At 36.8% G+C, this 21,512-nt stretch overlaps 1 protein-coding gene across 2 annotated transcripts; it reads right to left on the reverse strand.

Moving 5' to 3' along the window:
• Window positions 1-398: 398 nt before the first annotated feature.
• On the reverse strand, window positions 399-21,502 carry tmem68 (transmembrane protein 68). Of its 2 annotated transcripts, XM_069191520.1 has the most exons (8): window positions 21,393-21,498; window positions 20,642-20,804; window positions 18,259-18,664; window positions 13,723-13,890; window positions 11,875-12,068; window positions 8,811-8,871; window positions 8,313-8,452; window positions 399-5,291 (listed from the first exon to the last, which is right to left on the reverse strand). In XM_069191520.1, exons 3-8 carry the CDS (start codon window positions 18,584-18,586, stop codon window positions 5,190-5,192), a joined length of 993 nt encoding a protein of 330 aa, XP_069047621.1. In that variant the 5' UTR covers window positions 18,587-18,664; window positions 20,642-20,804; window positions 21,393-21,498; the 3' UTR covers window positions 399-5,189. The 2 variants fall into 2 exon arrangements, with proteins under 2 accessions (XP_069047621.1, XP_006633982.2); XM_006633919.3 differs by lacking the exon at window positions 20,642-20,804 and having other exon boundaries at window positions 21,393-21,502.
• Window positions 21,503-21,512: the final 10 nt, after the last annotated feature.

The following is a 21,512-nucleotide window of genomic DNA, read 5'->3' on the forward strand; positions in this document are numbered from 1 at the left end:
ATCCAGGTATAGTCTAAAATCCTAGTTTCAAAGAAACGTCAGTGATACAGTTCGGTCAATTATTTGCCCAAACGTTGTTACCAGAAACCTAATGGATCATTGAAAGGCTGAAATGCCATACTGTGGTCATATCTGATAATCCGTAGAAAGAAAAGTCAACTAATACAGAGGTCACAAGGCTCATAATGTCTTCAATGTATGCCATGATGGTTATATTTGTTTAGTAGCCAAGAAATAAAATGACTTCTCATATGCTGGTTACCTAAAACACAAGTAAAAGAGGACAAAAAGTTCAGCTGGTGACCTACTGTATAAGAAAATCTAAAAATGGGAGTGTTTGGGAAGAGTGAGTACAAAATTAGAAAACATGCAACAAAAAACAACACTGGGCCATGTCGTTAAAGGACAGAATTTTATTCTGCAGGCGGAAATACAGCTGGCAATTTTACTGAACAAAAAGGATTAGGAAATATATATATACAGTATACTGTATAAGATGTGTGTAAAGACAAATCTCTGAGTGTCTACACCTGTGTGTGCATGTCTGTGTGCGCAGAGGGGATACTCTATAAAAGATTGCAATTGAACACATCACCACCAAACACTTCCATTCATCAGCCACAAAATGATTGATACAATTTGAAATTGATACAATTTGTACACTTGAAAAATAGTGTTAGTGAAACTATCTTTCCATCACCTTCAATGTCACGACTTTAGAGCGGTGCAGCTGGATTGACTCCTTCTGGACATGAGATGGTGCTGCCAACAGCAGATCATCACATTACTGGTGTCAGAAGAAAAATGACCCGCTTCAGAATTTCAAATTCAAAAACTGTACATAACAGTTATTAGCACCATTCCAAAGTACTGAGTAGAACATTTTAAATACAGTAATTACTCGTTCACATTTCCAAAGTGGTGGTATCATTAATGTGAAGTAATAAAGCATTCTGCTTTGACTGAAGAGCAGGGTGAGCTAAATGTTCCACACGATTTTATATCAAGACACACATACTGTATAAATGCACACTGATAAAAGTCAACAGCATGAATTTCCATGGCAGGAAATTAAGGGGGATAAGATCTTGTTTGTGACAACAGTTTGAATTCAAACGATTCTGTCTGTGTTCTGTAACAATATGAGGTTACTAATTCAGAATATACTGTAGCAAAATGTTAAAAGAACATGAAACAAGCCCTGGATACTGCGTTTCGTAAATCAGAACAAAAAGTGATTGACCAAGTAAAGTTTACGTACAATGTGCAAACTTAAATTTATTTTCATTTGGCAGCAAATCTGCCACATTTCTGGTCTGTTGGCTCTAATACTCAGCAGAATATCAGCAATGGTAAGCAGATCAGTAAGACTCAAACAATGCCAATAACAGAAGTTACATTGTTTTCTGAAGGGGGACAGAGTGTCAGATGTGTAATATTAAATGATTATATAGGCAAAAATAAGCTGATTGAGGAATACAAGAACACTGGAATGCATAACAATGAAAAAGATCTGAATGGTCCATTATAAAGTGCACCATGCTTTTTTCTTTTTCTGGTGAATGCACATACTGAAAATTAATTCTCACCTCTGTGGTTCTGGAGAGAATTATGCTTTTTCTAAAGTACATACTGTACACTATGCCCCATTTCCCTGCAGTCCTCTCTTTTGTACTTATTAAATACATAAATATGTTTTTATTTTAATTAACATCATTGTCTTGAAAAGATTCTGTACATCTGTTGCACAATACGTAGAAGCTGCAACTTGACATATGCCACAAACATTACACAAAAAAACATCATCTTGTAAATCTCTTACACTTTTATATACATCCAGAATGCCAAAAAACAGAAAATGTAGGCATCCAATTTGCATGCAGATTGTATTCAAAATAAACATAAATCAGATTACTGTACAAGATCTTATCATCATTAATCAGACTTGTCAAACAAACAACTGTCATTATTTGAAGATAAAATGTGCATATCATATTAAAAGCTCAATTGTATTAGGATTTAGGGAACTGCAACAAAATATAAATGATTGTCTCAGACAATTAGTAATTGTAAAAATATAAGCTATTTTATCTACGTGTATTTTGGAGTCATATTTATGGAAAAGGTTGTGAAAGCTTACTAATGTATTAATTTTTATCCCTGCTTTTGAGACATTTCAGAATCATACATATAAAAAACATCAAATGATGGTTTAGGGAGAGAAAAATTGCTGAAATCATCACAGGCTTTGTATATTATGATACAGATTGTCAGCAAATATACAAATTCATAACAATACAAAATAAAACTGACCATGGTTACCATATTGTATTATTTGATTATACTGTAGGTCCCCTGTGTTAAGTTACATTCTTGCACTCCTGTGATTGTTGAGCAATGTATTTCGTAGAAGACAAGTAATGTTTCCAGATGAAAAAGGGCTCATTAGAAGTTATATCTGTACAGTATACCAGTTGTACACACAGGTAAGTCCTTTCTTTAAAGTAAATACAGAAACTGATCACACGTACCCCCAAAGCCAGTATTTGGTCAAAGCACCTACAACAGCAAATACTGCTATCCGTTCTTTTGGACACAGTGCACACATTGGTATGGTGCAATTCTGCCTATTTTCCAAGTTAAAATGCTCCAGTTCAGACATGCTTGATGGGAATCGTTGATAGATTGCAATCAATTCTCTATCAATTTTCTATTGCATTCAAGTCAGGACTTTGACTGAATCACTTAAGGACATTCAATCTCTCGTTTGAATGTCAGTATAGCTTGGGCTTTGCGCGTAAAAAATAAAACTGAGTTTTAGATTTTTGGGTGCCTCAAGAAGATTTTCCTCTTTGATTTGTCTATCCTTTGCACCTTCCATTTTTCCATCATTTCTAACATCTTCCTACTCTCTGCTGATCAGAGGTCTTCCCCTAACACAGTGGTTCCCAATCCCGGTTAAGGTGACTCTGCTGATTTTTATTCCATCCCACAATTATTAAATAAGTCTTACTTCATCTAAGAAGTTGCTTCATTGGAATATTTGCCTTTTTGTTCTAGTCACACGTTAGGGATATTAACATGACGCCACCATCCTTGACATTTGGATTGGGATGGCTCTGACTGGGTGATGTACAGTATTGTGTTGAGTGTGTGACAGACATAAGGCTTTGGATTGAGGCCATAAGGTTCACTTTATGTCTCCTAGAATCAGCACACTTTCTGCCAGTTGTCTTCAGTACATCTCATATGAAATTGAAGATGAGTTTGTTTTCACTAAAGTCTTCTTTCTTGCCGCTCACCCATAAGGGCAAGCGTTGTGCAGGGACTGGAATTAATTGGTATATGAGCAGTGACCCCTGTCTCCATAAGAGACACTGTTGGTTTCACATTGGCATCCCTAACCATGAGATGAACATGAAATTCAGTGACCGGGGTAAGTTACTTTATCCCAAAGTGTGCCTCTCTCCCATTTTCTCCCCCCGATTTGTTTAAAAGAAAATCCTTGATCTTCATGGTCAGTTTGTCATACAACTATGTGACTTGTGCCCTGAAATTCAACATCTTATGTAACTTACAGGGAGAGATACATTTAAACTGAAGCCAAGTTAAACCACTTTGATTAAAGTAGACATACAGTAGACCGTTACACTAATTTTGTGAAATTTTAAACTATTCTTATACATCTAAACTTAAGGCTGCTGTAAGCTAAGGCAGTGATTTACAATCCTGATCCTAGAGTATTACTGTGTCTGCTGGTTCGTGTTACATCTATGCCCTTAAACACCAGTATTAAATGACGCCATTAATTAATCTGTTTGTTTTTTAGGCTTTTGTTCCGCATTCAGATATTGGTTCCAAAAAAATGCTTTTAGCTCTTAAAAAGCTGAATGTGATTTGGAATTGGTATGAACCCTGAGCTAATTAGTGAGCTCCAGGACTGCCTTCTTTCATGCCTGCTAGCTGAAAATATAGCTAATTGGAGTTAAGCAGAAAGAAAAACACTGACTCACTGTGAGAGATTACTAAAACAGTGTCATTCCCACCTGTGTCTATTTATCACCAATTGATCTCCTATTTAGAGCAGTTTGGTCAAAAAAGGGAGTAATTTGTAATTCCTAAGATGACTTCAGAGACTTCATAATTTGTGCTGGAGTTGTTGGAAATAATGCATTTTAATAAGGGTATTTTTGCTACTCAATAGATAGAGTACAGAAAGTCTAAACCAATAAGCACATCCATTACAGACACCAATTAGCATTAGTGTTTAGGGGCCCATTAGAATTAAAAAAAGAAAACACAAGGGTACTGCAGGACCAGAATGGAGGACCACTGGCCTAAAAGACTATGTGCATGCAGAGTCATGTCTGCAACTGTCTCACACATGATGTAACTCCTGTTGGAAGCTGCAGAATGAATTCTGATGCTTAGAGAAACATTTTGGCTGCTTATTCACCCCAAAAAGCATCTACAGTATAGTGCTAAACAATTAGGAACAATTATCATGCACTTCACATATTTGGAACCTAACAAATTATTAGATCCTGATCTAACACCGAATAATACACAAACTTAAAAATGACTCAAAACATGATACTCTTTCAGCATTGATATATCCCCAAATGATGCAACATTTATTATCCTTGTGTGAAACAGTACTGTATGTGAACCTTTAGATTCAGTAACTGGTGGCTCCACCTTGAGCAGCAATGATTGCAACTAAATGTTTCCTGCAACAGTTGATTAACCTATAACACGAGTGTTTAGGAATTTTGTCCCATTCCTCCTTATAGAATGCCTTTTACTCTGTGACGTTCGAGGGCTGCCTTGCATGGATAGCTTGTTTCAGGTCCTGTCATAATATTTCAATGGGGTTTACATCTAGAAATGCATGTACACACAACAACAACAACTCTGAAAACCATTTCTGAAATTGGTGTAAAAGTATTAATTAGATTCACTTAATAATTTAAAATTCATATTAAAGAAAACACACACACACATAGACACAAAATCAGAACAAAGTTTTGCTTTTGTTCTGTGATTTCTGTCCTTAAATTTATGCAACACCATATTCTACAGAGGGATAATGAAATAAAATCATCTAACACTAGGAATAGGATCATACCTTATTATAAGAATTCTGATCACTGGAAAGTTTTCTTATATTTATTTACAGTCTTTAAAAACTAGTCTTCTTTCTGTCTTTGAAATCGTTCTAACAAAGCCCGGAGGATGTTTCCTGGTATTTTTTGGTGTCTGTCTATAAGAGACTGCACAGCTTGCTGCACCTGGAATTGAAAGGAATGAGTTAGAGACTGATCCTGAGGCTGATGCAAAATACAATTATACGGACAGGTGACAAGCTATTTACACTGCAAATAGCTGTTATACAAGTACCTGTATTCTATAGATCTACCAAACCTTTCCAGACAAAGCCTGAAAAAATGGACCAACATAATATATAATAATAACTTGTTACACAAAAATCGTTCATTTTTTTCTCTCAATTTAAAATGTTAAGCTTTGTATTTTAGCAGTCTACACATCTGCAAATAAACCAGAAGGTGAAAATTAAAACACAATTAATTTAATACTGTAAGTGAGGTGAGGAGTTACTGGAGCCATGTACAAACAATAAGGGATTTGTTGTTCCAGATCAGTCCCCTCTTATCTTGAAAAGGAGACTGAAACTGGAGTGTCCTCCAATCTCGTGAGTTTGTAAAGTCCTGTTTTCACCACATGCCCCTCTTACATAGACAGTTGTATAACTAGTGAATGCAGTTAAACAAAGTTTAGTTTGGATGAAAGGTGTTTGCTTAATTGTGTTGGTGCTGTGAGGCAAATCAACTACAGCTCTGACTTCCTCTGCAGATCATGAGTGTTCTAGGCATATTGTAAAACCGATCTAAAATACACAGCTCAGTGCTGTTAAGATTAAAACGACACATGTTCTGGACACGCGTCTTAAATGATCTTATATTGTTTAAGGAGGTATATAACTAGAAATTCCAATTTAGTTAAATTAAACTTGAAGCCATTCTACACATACCTTTCCCAACCTGTTGCACACTGAAAAGAAACATTCAGAACTTAAGAAACAAAGCTCAGCATGTATAGTTTTGAAATGAAAATATTTTGAAATACCAACAGCTCTTAAGGTGGATATACCGACAGAGTTCCTGGACACTGCCCGATCGAGGCTTAAGTAGTTTGAACCACCTGAGGCGGGCATGGTAGATAATTGCCTCCAGGTAGTACAAGGCTCCTCTCAAATTAGTAACTACGGTAACTGGTTACCTTAGTTACTAATTTGAGAGGAGCCTGAATGACAAGTGAGTCGAGGTGTGACCAGCTACTATGTAAATACTAGGTAGCACAACCACTCACCAGCAGAGATGTACATCACAAATGTATGATATTGATAGCATACTAGCATTAGACCACAGTGCAAAATCCACGGTGTTCTATATAACAAGCAATACAGGTAGTAGATAAAAGTGGAAACACACATGTAAATGAGGGACACAGAGTACATTGAAAGCAAGAGCTTGCATACAGGTGTGACTCATGTGTTAATTAAGCAATGACTCAAGAAATCTCAGGTTGCCTATAATTATGGCTAGGGTGTGTGTAGGAGGTGACCTCAGTGATTCTGAAAGAGTGTGGTGCATTTGGCACGAGCTTTTGCAATCAAGGCAGCTCAACTTGCTGATATTTCACGAGCAAAGATGTTTAAGGTGATGCCAGCTTGAAACTCCAAGGGAAAGACATCATCAGTGCATGCTTCAGGATCGTGACATCAGTGCATTCATTCAAAGTGCAAGGGAAAACAGGCGAGCGACTTAAAATTTAACCTGGGGTACAAGCAGCCAGTTTAATCAATAATAATAATAAACTGAGTACTCAGCAGGATACCAAAGTCTGGCTGCAGAGCAAAAAATTAACTATAGCTAAATTCTGAGTGTTGTTTATCGTTTTTTAGTACATTTCTGATTTCCACATAAATGTGTTCATGTTAAACACCACAAGGTGCAGTGGTATGTCCTTTTCGTGAGATAAGTGGCAAAAGTTCTCAGAAACAAGCTAAAGACATTCAAATACGAATGCCATACGAACAAAGTGATATTGGTTCACCAGCACACAAACAAATGCTGTACATACATAAAATATATTTTGTATATACTTTACATATTACTAATTATAATGTAAATTGTAAATGATATTTCTTAGACCGGTGTTCTGTGAACAACACTGTTTACAGTGCTTAACTAACCTACCAAACTTTATAACATACATTTTTGCTTTTTATTTTATATATATATTTTTTTATTCAAGTATACTATAATATAATTTGAATTTATTTTATTTCGTGTTATTGTTTTATTATTTTTATTGCTTAACTGAGCTTCTCAGTTACGTATATTTACTATTTAAAGTGAAATAATCATACTTAGAGACATGAATTACGTTCAATTTCAATAAATTAAGATTATTTATGTCCCTGTGATCTGTTCCTTCGATTTTAAGGCCTGATGAAGATAGCTACTCTGTTGAAACATTAAATCCAAGTTTCAGTTATCTGTATTTAGGAACCAAATGATAAATAATCCTGAAATTAAGGTAATCGACTGTACTTGTCGGAAGGGCATGTATAACATGTCTTAACCTATTTCATTACCAGTAACAGGACTAAACCAGGACAAACTTTTTCCCTTCAATCCAAATGAAAAAATCATACTTTATGCACACTGAGTAATCCAACTTCCTGCACCTATATGTGCTAGTATCTCTTTAACTACAAAGCAAAAAAGGAAGTAAGAAACAGGCAGAAATATCTAAAGCAGATGTTTTCTACAGTCTGCATGAATAAATCCTTTTTCAAATATGTTTGGAGAAAGAAAAACTAATTGAGAACAAATTATGAATATTTGTAATCACATATATTAGTTCACAAAGTTTTTTGACATTACTTTCTTATAAGTATAGTTCTATAGGTTTCATCAATGTCTTTAGCATATTATAAAGGATAATGGAGTTCTCAGTTCAAGGCCACAGATGACGTTAGTTAATGAAGTAATACAGCGAAAAAGAATTAACAACACTGTTCTCTCTCAGTCTTTATATAGTGTTATCAAATGTTCAGAGAGCACTCTGTTAGTAATGGTTAGTAATGATGTTTGATTTGACATCAAATGTTTAATTTTTATACACATACAGTACTTAAATGATACATCATCAGAAAGATTTTTAAGAAATCAAACTTTATGTATCTATGTAAAACGCAGGACTGAAAAATGCCGTACACTTACCTTGTGTGCTAATTCGGTTGCAGTTAAGTTAGGATCATATGGAATGGGATCACCCAAGTAAGTGCGGAACTTCACTGGAAAACCTCCATAGATGGGCACAATTGGTAATCTAAACTTCTCATACAGCCATCGATACAGCCCTTAAAATGTAAAATATAACACAGAACAAGGGTACTGTATATTATTGTAAATCTATGATTATACTCCTATCAATAGTACTCCACAACCACAAAATAATAAAGATTATTCCACATACATTATCACTTTCATGAAAGATGACTCTAAGTGAAATAAGAAAAGCACATTACCTATTTTGAAAGTTTCCATCTTAAATACTGCCAACATTCCATAAAAAGTCTCTCATTTCTTTCTCATCACTGCATTTCTGTCACTGAAAAAATGCATTGGCTTCTCAGCAAATGGGCTACACGTTGATATTATGTTTCTTTTTGCTTTGTGTCATTTCTCACCCAAAAAAGAAAAACACGTATCACTTACTAATACTTCCAAGTGATCGGAATCCTTCTCGGACATTTTGTGTAAACATAGGAATTATGGGCTGGAATAGGAAAATAAAGAATAATCTTCAGAAAGGTTATTTTTAGTTAGTTACTTGTGTAGGAGCTAATGAGCTGCAAGTACAGTAAGCACATTTTGATAATTAATCTCCTAATCATCGAAGGTAAAGAAATTACTTTTACAATTATGGTGATTTTCTCTCAATGTCACAGCTAGCCCATAGTTTCTCACAATAAACTCTTAGGCATTCATGAGGGTTCACTGCAGAGAACCATCGCGAATAGCCAAATTCAACTATAACTTAGTTCACCCTTTTACTGTTGCCTAATGTACTACTGTATAGAGTAGGTATGGTTTAAAAACATGAGCAACCATTCCGTTTATGATAACTGAAGTTCTTATGCCCTGGCATTAAGTTAATTTAAACAACACAAGACAATAAAGTAAACAGCTAAAATCAACAACATGAACCGCTCCTCTGTGTCCAGTGGATGCCTGAACTTTCTCTCTCTGGCTCTGTGATTAGAAGACCCCACTGTAATAAGACAGGTAATAAAACTGTCAGTGGGCCTGTAAAGTCATCTCCAGTCTGTCATTCCCCACACTGCCGACACAGAACCTGGAGTGTTACACATTACAGAAACAGCAGCACGTTGAGCTGCGGGTGCTGGGTAGTGGGTCTTTGCAGGGAAAGGCTCACTCGCTACTGTAGCTAGATTCGTCTCACAGTCCTAGTCTGTTATGTCACTAATTTGAAAGTTGCAGTTAGCAACCTCAGGCTCGGTTTCACCCCGCTCTGCTCTTCTCTCATCCCAGACCATGTAGGCCAGACCGAATTGCGAATAGGTAAGGTGGAGACCCTACTGTATATTCATACGCTTGATGCTCTGTATCTAAAAATTGGTTTTAGCTAAACAATGCAAGTTGACATTAATTGTTGCATATACTGTATACAGTAAATGAAAACATACAAAATGTAAGACTATCAGTATTAGAAACTGCAAAAACAAATGTGTCCAATGCAAAATAAAAAGTGAAAACAGTACTAAAAATGATCATATACTGTAGCCATGAAGAGAAATCTTTTCATGCATATTTTGTTAGAAAAAGCACCACTCATTATCTATGTCTATGGCTCTTATCTTGCTGTCACACACACTGTACCCCGCTCCCTTTCCACTCGAAACACTTACCTTCTCAGAGAATGGTTGCAAACTCATCTGTCATTGAATGTTTTTTTAATGAAACACACAAACCGACCACTAAAACTTTCTAAAGTCTCTGTCAAAAACAGCATAAAATGCATATTTTTCTACTTAGCCTGGGGGATGGGTTTGGAGCAAGTGTTAAAACATAGATCACATAGATTTCCCTGTAAATTACAGTATTATTACGTTATTTCAAATATGAAATCTAGTCAAATTTACTGTAACGTCTTTTCCATATGATTAGAACCTACAAATCAACTTTAATAACAAGGCTTTATACACTTTATACAAGGCTTTATAGACTCTTCTTTCTCTCTCACCGGATAATAAATTTCATTTCTCCCCACAGAGTGCTGACTTGTTAACAGCTTTTCTTTAATCGGACAAGTTAATCACTTACATCATAGTAATTCTTAACTCCTTCTTCATCCATAGTCCAAACAGCTGAGCTAATTCACTCATTAGTGTCTCTAAATTGTGACCTTTAGCAGGAACGAGCATCTTCCTGATATAACCGTAGCAAGTGGATGGATGTTATTAAGAGAAAGAGAATAATGCATAAAAGTCTTCACATTTTGTATGTTATGTCTGATTACAAACCAATTGTAGGATCTTGCATTCTTTCTAGGCACAGACAAATTGTATGTCTGAGCAGATAAATATAAACATAACACTCTGAAACACAAAAACTACGTACAGTATGTCGAGCTGAATGAACACTTCACCATCTCAGGCTTTTCTCCGTGAGAGTTTTTCTGCATGGTGCATCACAAACCATGCAGAATAAGAATTCAAGGGATAAGAATGCAGGCTCAGAAATCATTCCTAAAAGAATTCTTGCACACCAGAGGCTGGTTATGGTGATTGATCACAGATCAGTAAACAAGACATACCACCAAGGTCACAGCCAATGCTGATAAGGAATTGAGAAATGTTTTAGGTCATTGGAGATGTGTAAATCTTTAGCAGATTCAGAGAAATACAAAGATTACTGAAATGGAAATATAGCCATAGGAGGGGGGCTAAATTGGTCCTGGAAGAGAGACACCACTGTCGTTTGGCTATTTTGAGTCAATGCACTTATTTGAAGTGTAACATCCTTCACCAGAAAAGGGCAGAACATTTCTTTTCAAATTTTGATTGCATAAGGAGTACAGAAACAAACACACATTACCTCTGCAAATACTGTATTAATACATAATCTGATACAGTAGTTTAAACTCATGGTCCTGTATAATTGTTTTGATGCTATTTCTGCCTCTGGTTAGGAAACGTTTTGAGCAATCAAGGGAGAAGTACAGTTCTTAAATCCTGCCAAATCCTGTCTCCGTTTTCTGAGAAAATCTCAAATACAAACTGTACTAAATAATGTGGCATTTTTTTTAATTGATCGATTATGATATAAATTAGGAGGTCAATCTCCCATCTTTTTAAAAGTTAACTCAGGCCTTTTTACAAAATGAGTAATGATGTTTTTATTAATTTTGTCTTTACAAAAATTTCTACAAACCATAGCTTATAACCCTAATTATTCTCACAGATGTAACCCAGTGGGACCATCTTTAATTTAATATAAGAGCATTTGGATTCCCTGCTTCAAGACTTTGGTACCTTGAAAAGCAAGAATTATCAACCAAGCACCAGAAACACCTGTCTATTCGGTTAATAATTAACTCTAAATTGTCAAGAACATACATGAATCCACTCTGTCATGAAAATCTGTGGGCTACATTAGAAAAGTGAAACATTCTAAGTCTGCAGTATCATAAATCTCTTTGTATTTAATGAGGCGAATGGACAACACAGTCAACCGCAGCAGACACAAAATCACTCACCACTTTGGCATCAAGAGCCACTTGAGCAAAACCTTTGCGGTTCCCCCACAACAGAACATAAGTTTCGTCGCTGAAGAGGGCTTCACGCACCCCACCGGGTGAGATACCAAGGAGATGTCCGTTCTTCAAGGCTTTTGTACACTCCTCCTGGGGCCCATGCATCACACTGAACACCTCCAGGAGCAGTTTGAACCCTGGCAGGGAGGGCACAAAGCTTCAGCAGTTTTGACAGCAACATTACATACCAGTGTTTTGCTTATTCCTCCCTTTAGATGCACACACCTCTTTTTTAGAGTAACATCTAAGAAAGTATAAAGCTTAAGAGCATTAAGCATTTTTTGAAGTTGCAATTCTTCTTTGGGTGCACATTATATAATTATAATATTTTCTGAGCAAAGCACACAAAAGGTGCAGGTGCAGATCATTTCAAACATGTGGCACACACACTAACAGGACCAGTCCAATGGATTGGTTTATTATTTTGTTTTATTAGGGCAGCCTCTGTTCAAAATAAGTGCCTCTGATTTCCATACATACGAGGAAATTATAAAGCACTTGCGAAACAAGTGCAAGTGTCTCATCAGTACACCTTGGGAATGAATTCTAATACTACAAGGCAAGGAGCTGATGTGTATAATGAAAAACAACAACAAAAAATGAATCTGCCTCTTTGAGAGATTCTGTTGTATTTTTTAGTGCTGCTTGCATAAAAGATCACCTTTTTTCCAAAACTCAGTGTCCCACGTTTAAGAAATTCACAACCTGATTAAATAGTCATCTAAAAGGCTAAGCAGCAGTGCTCCTGCAGTTATTATACTTATTGCAGACTTGTAGATTCTTAACAGATTTTTGCTGGAAATCAAGGACCTTCACCCCATTGCTGTTGACTTTGGGCCACCCCTTCTGGGGCAGACACAGCTCTTTCAGAAAGACGGAGGCCACAGACAGGTCAATGCCTGTGAAAACCCCTCAGAGTCTGAGTGGAAGATCAGGAGATCACATCTAACAACCTTCCACCTACTGAGATTATTTAAATCTGAATCTATTAGTAATGAAAAAGAACACAGTGACAGACTGTAAGAATGCCTAGAGAATACATGTCAAATAATTAATCACACACTGAATCAGCAGAGTAAAGCCTATTGCTCTTTAGAGTCCACATTCTTAACATTTAGTTGTTACAGAATACACTGCTGTCTCTACCACAAAACTAGTACCTACTTCCGTAGACTATATTGTACATATTTTGATCTGTTGATATTTTTAGATACTCTGGGGTATAAATCAGCTGAGAGCCAAAAATTAGAACAAACGTTCTGGGAAGCCCATACCATTATGGTAATCGGACATGGTTTTTTTCTGTTGGAAAATTAAGCACTTTTCTATTTGTTTAATAAACTGTACAAACAACAAAAATAAAGAAAATAAACACTCAGCAAGATCTCTGCCTATATGCATGCACTAACCCATGTAATTGCTAATGTCAGTGCCAGATGGCATCACATCACTGGAGTCTGTAATTAGAAGCTGCCTCATAGCAGATATCTGTCAATGTCATGATCTGGGCCTTCACACAAAACATTAGAAATCCTGTTCCTCTTACTCATGGGGACAGCAGCTGCCCCATGGACTCTGCAGTGTCATAATAAACATGCCTACCCAATCTGTGCTTATCATTCAGGTTCTTATCAATGTTCATGGGAGACTGCTGGCCTAAATGACTGCGTTTTCAATAAATTCATTCTATTCTATTCTGAACTGATCTGATTTTTTCACCTGGATTAACACAATCTTAATCAAGACAAACCTGCTTCTTTGCAGGCTTTAAAATAACACCAACTAATTTACCTGGCAACTTAAAGAGAAAGTGATCAGCAACAGAGTGGCAGGTCCTGCCCTTGTGAATGATGACTTTAGCTAAAAAGTAGTAATAGTCTATCGGGATCGCTCCATGATAATAGACAATGAGGGCTGGCCCTTTGTCTGGTATCTTTTCCAAGCCATGGATTTCATAACCTGTTGAAAGAAAGGAAGAATGACAGGTCAAAACTCTTCTCTTTGCTAATCCCCTCAAAAACGTATTCAGCTAACAGTGAGTAGCACAGCAGGACAGCAGCCATGTGTAAAACAGGGATTTTCAAATTCAGCGAGGCTTAAACAGAGCCGTCTATATACATTATTACTGCATACTTTCATTCATACAACCTGCTGCAATAGAACAAGTTAAAATCTGTTTAACTTGGCTGAAGCATGGTGGTGAAGACATTCTTGTGTCGGACCGTTTATCATCTCTTTGAAGCAGGTAAGCAGACTTCGGTAAGCTAGACTGTTCTGAAAATAACCGTACAGAAGTGAGGATACTAGTGCTTGCCCCATTAGCTATTAGAAAAATGTGACATCCTGCTGGAAAAGAAACCAGGATAAGGAGAGTACCCAAAGAAGCAGTGTGAGATATTGCTTTGAAGGTGCCTGCAGGTTTCTGTATCCAAATATTACCTTCAGTTTAAACTAAGATCTCTGTGATCTCTAACAGTCTTATTTTAGAGCTGATAGATAATAATCAATAGGGAAATAGCTAGCAAACCTAAGTAAATGCTATGAAAGAAATTTAAAAAGCAGACATAAAAAAATACTCACACTAGAGCCAATCTGAGCCAAAGTGTTGATGCTTTGTAACCACTATGTACGGTTGATGGATCTAAATAAAACTAATTTAAAATCCAAATGTTTGCTTAAGTGGAAAAGATTGTAATAATGTTGTTGATTTCAGTTCTTACAGTCTTCAAACATCAATAATTGCAGTAATTTCAGGAAATTAGAAGGACAATGCTAAGATACTCCCCCTGTATATCTGCAACACGGATATTTAAAATTTGAAAAGGCAGCTGTACATTCCTAATCTTTAAAGATCTTGTGGTATGTACCATATTGTCCCATACAGAGAAATGTTTAGATGAAGTTGTACCTTATGAAGAACCTCAAGCTTCAGCAGAATAAAGGCAGCACTACAGTAGTCATAGGTCTTATGTAAGAGGTTCACATATTAACTGCTGAACTCTAAAGGTGCATGTCTGCTAATGACCTGTAATGTACTTTGCGACGTTCAAGGATGTACACTAGTTGGATCCAATTCAAGTTTAAACAGCTTCACTCTCTTGTGCAAAGTTTAATGGTGCAGCATAAAGGCATAAATTATTATAACAGAATTTCACTTTCATACAGCTGTCAATAATTTCAAAATATGAAAAAATAAATCAGTCCAATCAGATCCAACAGATGTGCAATGGGTGTCTAACTTCTATATCTAAAATTAAAGCTGGACTACTTGAATGAGCAAAAGTCAGATAATTGAGTCTTTAACAATTTTACACCATGATGCTACACAGACTATCAAGGTCTATTCTTTCATCCTCCTGAACTCTTCTAAAATACTTTATACCCACAAGCAGCATTTTTATAGTTTCCTCGTCTTATAATTATATTATAATAATAATTAATAGAATTAACTACAAGCTTACTACCAGTCTTATATTTAGACCATAGCATCACGTTCTGAGGTTGGTTGCTAACAACATGTTTTTCAATACTGATCTGAAAAATAACTATTGTTCATGGTCTTTTTAACAGCTCTAAAGTAGATTCTGTGTAAAAGCATTTTTAAAAGATTTGTTGTAACTGAATTTTCACAATTTCCTTCAAAGTTTAACTTTTTTAATCATGGTTGGACTCTTCTTCTCCTTTTTATCAATGCTTATTTTTGACGTTATCACAATAGCTTCTAACACTTTTTTTGTGAGCATATGCTACAGGATCGGGTCACAATGTATCATACTGTATGGTGAATATGATGCAAGAAATGTTATCTCGCATGTGCTAGGGTCACTTCCAAAAAGAATTCAGTGAAACATGATTTTCATTAATAGAAATGAGATGCTACAGAACATTACATCTAATTATTAATCAAAATTTAAACAATTTACAAAAGGTACCATCTTAAATATATCTGCAAAAAACTGCACCTTATAAATGTTCCCAATCATTCATTATACTGTGCTGTCAGGGTGCTGAAGGCAGCTGTCAAAACATTTTCCTACATTAATGAACAACAGAAGCAGAGTATGTTTTGGTGCACTGCTCATTCTTAAAAATCCATTATGTGTCTCGACTTAATGAGGAAATGACTGTATCACATTATAGGTAAGCCTTTGTAATCATTAAGCAGAAGCCTATTTTAAGATGCAGCCTTAGGCACATTTGCTGCAATGCTAAATGATACATTTGCATTTTCCCTGCACTGTTTCTTTCCAGGTGATTACAGGCTGCCTTCAGTCAGAAAAACTGGCTACTCAAATATACGCACACTTCCACACCTTATATGTTTCAGAAAAATGACTAATTACACCACTGATTCTGTTAAATGTGTGCTTATGCTTATGTACACACAGTAATAAAAGGTTTCTTTAGTATACAGTATAAGATAACGAGAGGGCAACACGGTGTCGCTGTGGGGCCCTGGGGTGCTATCTGCATGCAGTTTGTATGTTCTCCCCATGTTTGCATGGGTTTCCTCTGGGTGCTCTGTTTTCCTCCCACAGTCCTAAGACATAATTCTAAGAAAATTGGCCCTGGTGTGACTGTGTGCATGCCCTGAGATGGACTGGCATCCCTTTGCGTGCTGGGATAGGCTCCAGCTGACCCACGATCTTGTGAACGCCACAGCCAGCAAAAAACAGTATGCTGACAGACCAGCCTCCAGCATACTCATGACAAAAAGATGTGGTTCTCTTAGTAATCAGGGTAGATCAGATCATTTTTAAATTATTCATTCTTGATGTTTACCAGGCTTGACATTCAACAAGTTAGATAACCATATCACCTGTATCCATGGCGTGATTTATACTTAACACTCCAGTAAAAGTAGTTTGATTGTATAATGGTCAACTATAAGTCATCAATTAATCAAATTATATCCTAACAATCAATCAATATCAAAACCAGTATAGTTATTTTTAAAACCAAAATGTACAAAGTGATATGTTTCATTTGATGTGTAGTGCAGGTATTAAAAACTATTGTTGTGAAACTCTTTGAGCTACTGTAGGTTTTGTTATGAACAACAACTGAGACATTTTTCACATTTACCATATGACCTAAAAACTGGAAAACCTTTGTTTTTATTTTAATGTGGTTTATTTTCCAAATGTAACTCGTTCCATGAAAACTGTTCATAAGGCAAATATTTGTAACTTAAAAATTAATTTCCTGATGATTATATGTAAATCCCTCTGATTTGTTCCGGAATCTTAGAAAAATCATACAATAATTTTCAAAGCATTACTGTACAATGAAACAATAAAACAGTATTATTTTTATTTATATTTATTTGACTATTACTCACCAGTAAAGCCTAATAAGGCTAAGAGACCACTTTCCATGTGTTAAATGAAATTCACATTGTATAGCAATACTTAAATGTAAATGTATTCATGCCACTTCTAATCTTTCATTTTCCAAAAGATATTGTTTAATAAAGTGCACTGAGCATTTTGTATTCTGCTGAGAACTGTTTTGTATCTTCTGTTAGAAAAGGATGAACAAGCTTTTGAAAAGAAGAGTAACAAGATTAACAAGTGATACAGAAACACATGAATGCTAAAAAGTTTCAGTTTCAGCGGCCAAACCTTCTTCAGTTATGGGTCCCCAATTGAACCTTTGAAATTGATAAAGAATATTGTTATGAGTCCAGTTAAAATCACTGCAGGAAAATCAATGAGGCACATTAAGGCACATGTAAGAAATAAATGCAGCAGGCAATAGTAACATCAGAAGCAGTTTGTGCATAACACTTCAGCCACTACAGAAACTGTCACTAAATATAAAGGGGTACTTTTGTTTTATTTTAATGAAGACGTATAATTTGTGCATTAAAAACCGAGTGAGCCACCTCACAGCTCTTGGATTTTGCAGTCAACTCTAGGCTGGGGTGTCTTCTGAGTGGAGTCTGCACGTTTTCCCCAAGTATGCTTGGATTTCTCCTGGTGCTCCAGTTTTCCTTCCAATGCCAGCTAGGTTAACTGACACATCCAAATCGTCCCTCCATGTATGAGTATACCCCATCCAGTGGTAAAACAGTGAACATATTGAAGCTCTTAATCATGCGCACAGAAGAATCTGTATTTATGAGGTGCTTCGAACAAACTAGCTTTTAAAGTCTTCCTGCCAGGCTGTCACACACAGGAGTAGAGCACTCCATGTTAAATCCACCGGTGAGCTCCAGGGTTATTTTGTGACCAATTAGTAAAGCATATGACAGCACTCCCTCCACACACACACACACACACACACACACACACACACACACGCTGAAACCACAAAAATACCTACCGTGCCATATAGCTGCATGCCCGTCCCACAGGGTCGCCAGCGTTTTCCTTGCACCATCCCAGGGGTTGTTGGAATAGGCCTCCTTGAGCTCAATCCTCCGCTTGTAGACGTGGAGGAAGAGGATGGAGAGGTAGAGGAAGAGCAGGATGAAGAGGGGCAGGATGAAGACGACGGCTAGAGGGGTGAAAACCCACACCAGGTAGTCCAGGTAGTTGAGGTAATCTTCCAGGTTTCCCAGCCCGATCCACTCCTCCCAGAGGTGAAACATGCAGGACAAGTAACTCCCCGATTCCTGCCCCTTCACGCACGAGTCATTGCCATTTGGCATTCTGCTGGAGAGCGTGCCAGTTTCCCCCACAGCCTGGCATCAAGATTCTGACCGCTGTACTTCTGCCAAAGGGCAGATCTAAGATTTAAATAAATAAAAAACAGGTGTCACAGCAAGACATTAAAATTCTCCCTACAATCTCAATCCTTACTCTTTGTCGGTTTTAAAGCTCGTTTTACTTGCTGCTTTTCACCACATTCATTTAAAGACCTTCAATAAATCCCTCTCAGGTGCAAGAGGACAACACTAGCGGAAAGCTGAATCTTGCCTCATCCTCATGTAAGTAAACTAAAGAGTTTAAAATCTCAAACAATACAAAGAAGTTTCCTCCCCTCAACAGTTAATATTTAACAGACGTATGACTGCAGGACATGCTCGTAATGCATTTTGACATGGATTTCCGAAATAAAAAATAATGGTCTTGTAAAAACAGGTTAACTTTAGGGTTTATTCCTAATTCCTGGTTTCTTCCTTTGTGAATAAAGCATTAGCCTAAAAACTGGAATATACGAGATGCCCAGGAAGGGTAAAACTCTACCGCGGTTTAACTCATACACAGCAACAGCACTGTCACAGAGGTGAAAAATCAAAACGGTCCTTATTTTGTTGATGTTCATCAGTATCAAAATTCAACTTTATTTTTCATGTTTCCACTTGGTTTAAACTGAAGTTAATTGTCAGTACTGTACAATAAAACCAACACAACAACAGTGTGTTGATCGTCTTTGAACATTTATTAAACTCTGAAAGTGACAGATATTATTATTAATACTAATACTAATAATACCAGGTAGTCAAAGTGAGCCAGTTCACTCACCACACATCAAATATCAGTGGGGAGGAGACAAGAGTGATGAAGCCAATTCAAAGACAGGGATATTTAGTAGGCAATTACCTTCATTGGTAAAAGAAAGGGGGAAATCTGGCCAGGACACCAGGGAAACATCCCTACTCTTTTGGAGAAATGCCCTGGGATTTTTAATGACCACAGAGAGTCAGGAAAGCACCTTTTTTACAATATAACGTCCCCATCACTATACTGAGGCACTAGGACCTTCCCAGATCACAGTGAGAGTGGTCCCTACTGGTTGCTTCCAATAGCAACCTTAGCTTTCCTAGGTCTCCCATCCAGGCTCATACTTGTTTAGCTTCAATAACAAGACCACCAGGAATCAGTTAACTTATGCTCCACTAGTGGTTCAGTCCTTTAAAGGATGGGATCATGTTTTTTTAGGGGGGAGTCCCCCAAACAGAGCACATAGACAGCTGCATAACTGCTTACAGAAAGTTAATGAAGAGCAAACCTAAGATTAAGAAATTTAAAATTTCTTAAATGTAAATGTAAATGTAAAATGTAAAATTGACATTGGATTTTTATAAGGAAAGGGTTCTTAAAATCAAGAAAAAAATTACAAACGGACAATTTATCAATTTAAGGTCCCCAGTTGCACATGATCGGCACTTGATCAGTTCTGCTGACATTACACTCAACTATCAATGCAGAAGCATTTAAAGAGCAATTGTTGTTGCAAATATATGTTTTTAGATAGATCCACAAAATTATTCCGATATTAGATATAATACAGGTGTCACTGGGCTTTAATGTCTGCCTTTGTTTCACACCTGTCGACTGTCTTTCACTACGCAAAATAGAAGTACCGTGGGAATCCTGAGGCAGAGGTGTCTCCTGATTTTTTATTTGAAACAGAATGACCCCATTTCCAAACTTTTGTGGAATATTTGAATTGACCATTTCTACTAAATTACAGACGGCCTAGGTTAACATTAAGTACAATCAAGTACTTTACTACAGCGCTTCTGATCTCTTCTGTATACTAACAATAAATGGTTAAACTGGGGCACGCAATGACGAACAGAAACGTAAATCAGTCTTGGAACATTTCCAGAGGCATTTGTGCGTTAGAATAATAAAAATCACTTGCGTCAATTTATTTTTTTTAACAGTCCAATCACCTCTTACACATAGGAAAGGAATCAAATTACTGTCTTCAGGTTTATCCAAGAAAGGCATCTTTTGAATAAAACCTGACTGACCGGCGGCATTCTGTCCCATTTTCCGCTGACGAGATAGCGCGTTTGATTGACAGTTTCCCTGGTACTGGTTAACGAACGAGCACCTCACAGCCTTGGTTAAGGGATTTCTTAAGCAGCATTAACCTCCCACCTGCCGTGAGAAGTAAACTCTTTGTTCTCAGACCTAAAATGGACACAAAACAAATGTCCAGAGAGTGAGAGAGAAGAGATGGCTGGCTGACACATACAGTACAGCTACGGTATAGCCGTGCAAAGCTCCTGTCTGGAAACTCGCCGGGTTTAACCACTTGATCTCGTTAACAGAACTAATCGCGAGATCTGTTTAAACTCGGAGCTCATGACAAACCTTTCGCGAACAGAGCTCACGTAAATATCAATAACAAATGAATAAGTTGTCAAAAACATCATGGGATACGAAAATATTTCACCATTGTTAACATAAAGTGCATCACCCCTGCTACTTTTTTAAGCCTTGCATTCTATACGTTTTAAACATAAATGTTTTTTAAGTCTCTAAACAGTAACGTACATGACTATATTTATAGAGTGTTAAAGAAATGAGAAAAAGTATTTTTCTAAATACTTCTTGTTTTCGTTTAAAACCCAAGCCTTTTCGTAATACTACAGAAGCAAAGGCACCGAGACCCGAAACACGACGACAAGGAGATCGCAGGCATTTGACCTGATACAGTGAACAGAGACAACAAAGCAATACTAGCCCACATCAACTCGCGGTTAAGTGTTTTATTACCTCAGGCTTGTCACATTGTGAAAATCGGGGAAATCATCAATACAGCTGTAACACCGGCTAAACCCAAAACGCTCTTAAGATTCATAACCTCATCGCACTGTTAGGAACCTGAAAGTGTAA

Source organism: Lepisosteus oculatus, chromosome 6, assembly GCF_040954835.1.
Source record: "Lepisosteus oculatus isolate fLepOcu1 chromosome 6, fLepOcu1.hap2, whole genome shotgun sequence".
NCBI lineage: Eukaryota > Metazoa > Chordata > Actinopteri > Semionotiformes > Lepisosteidae > Lepisosteus > Lepisosteus oculatus.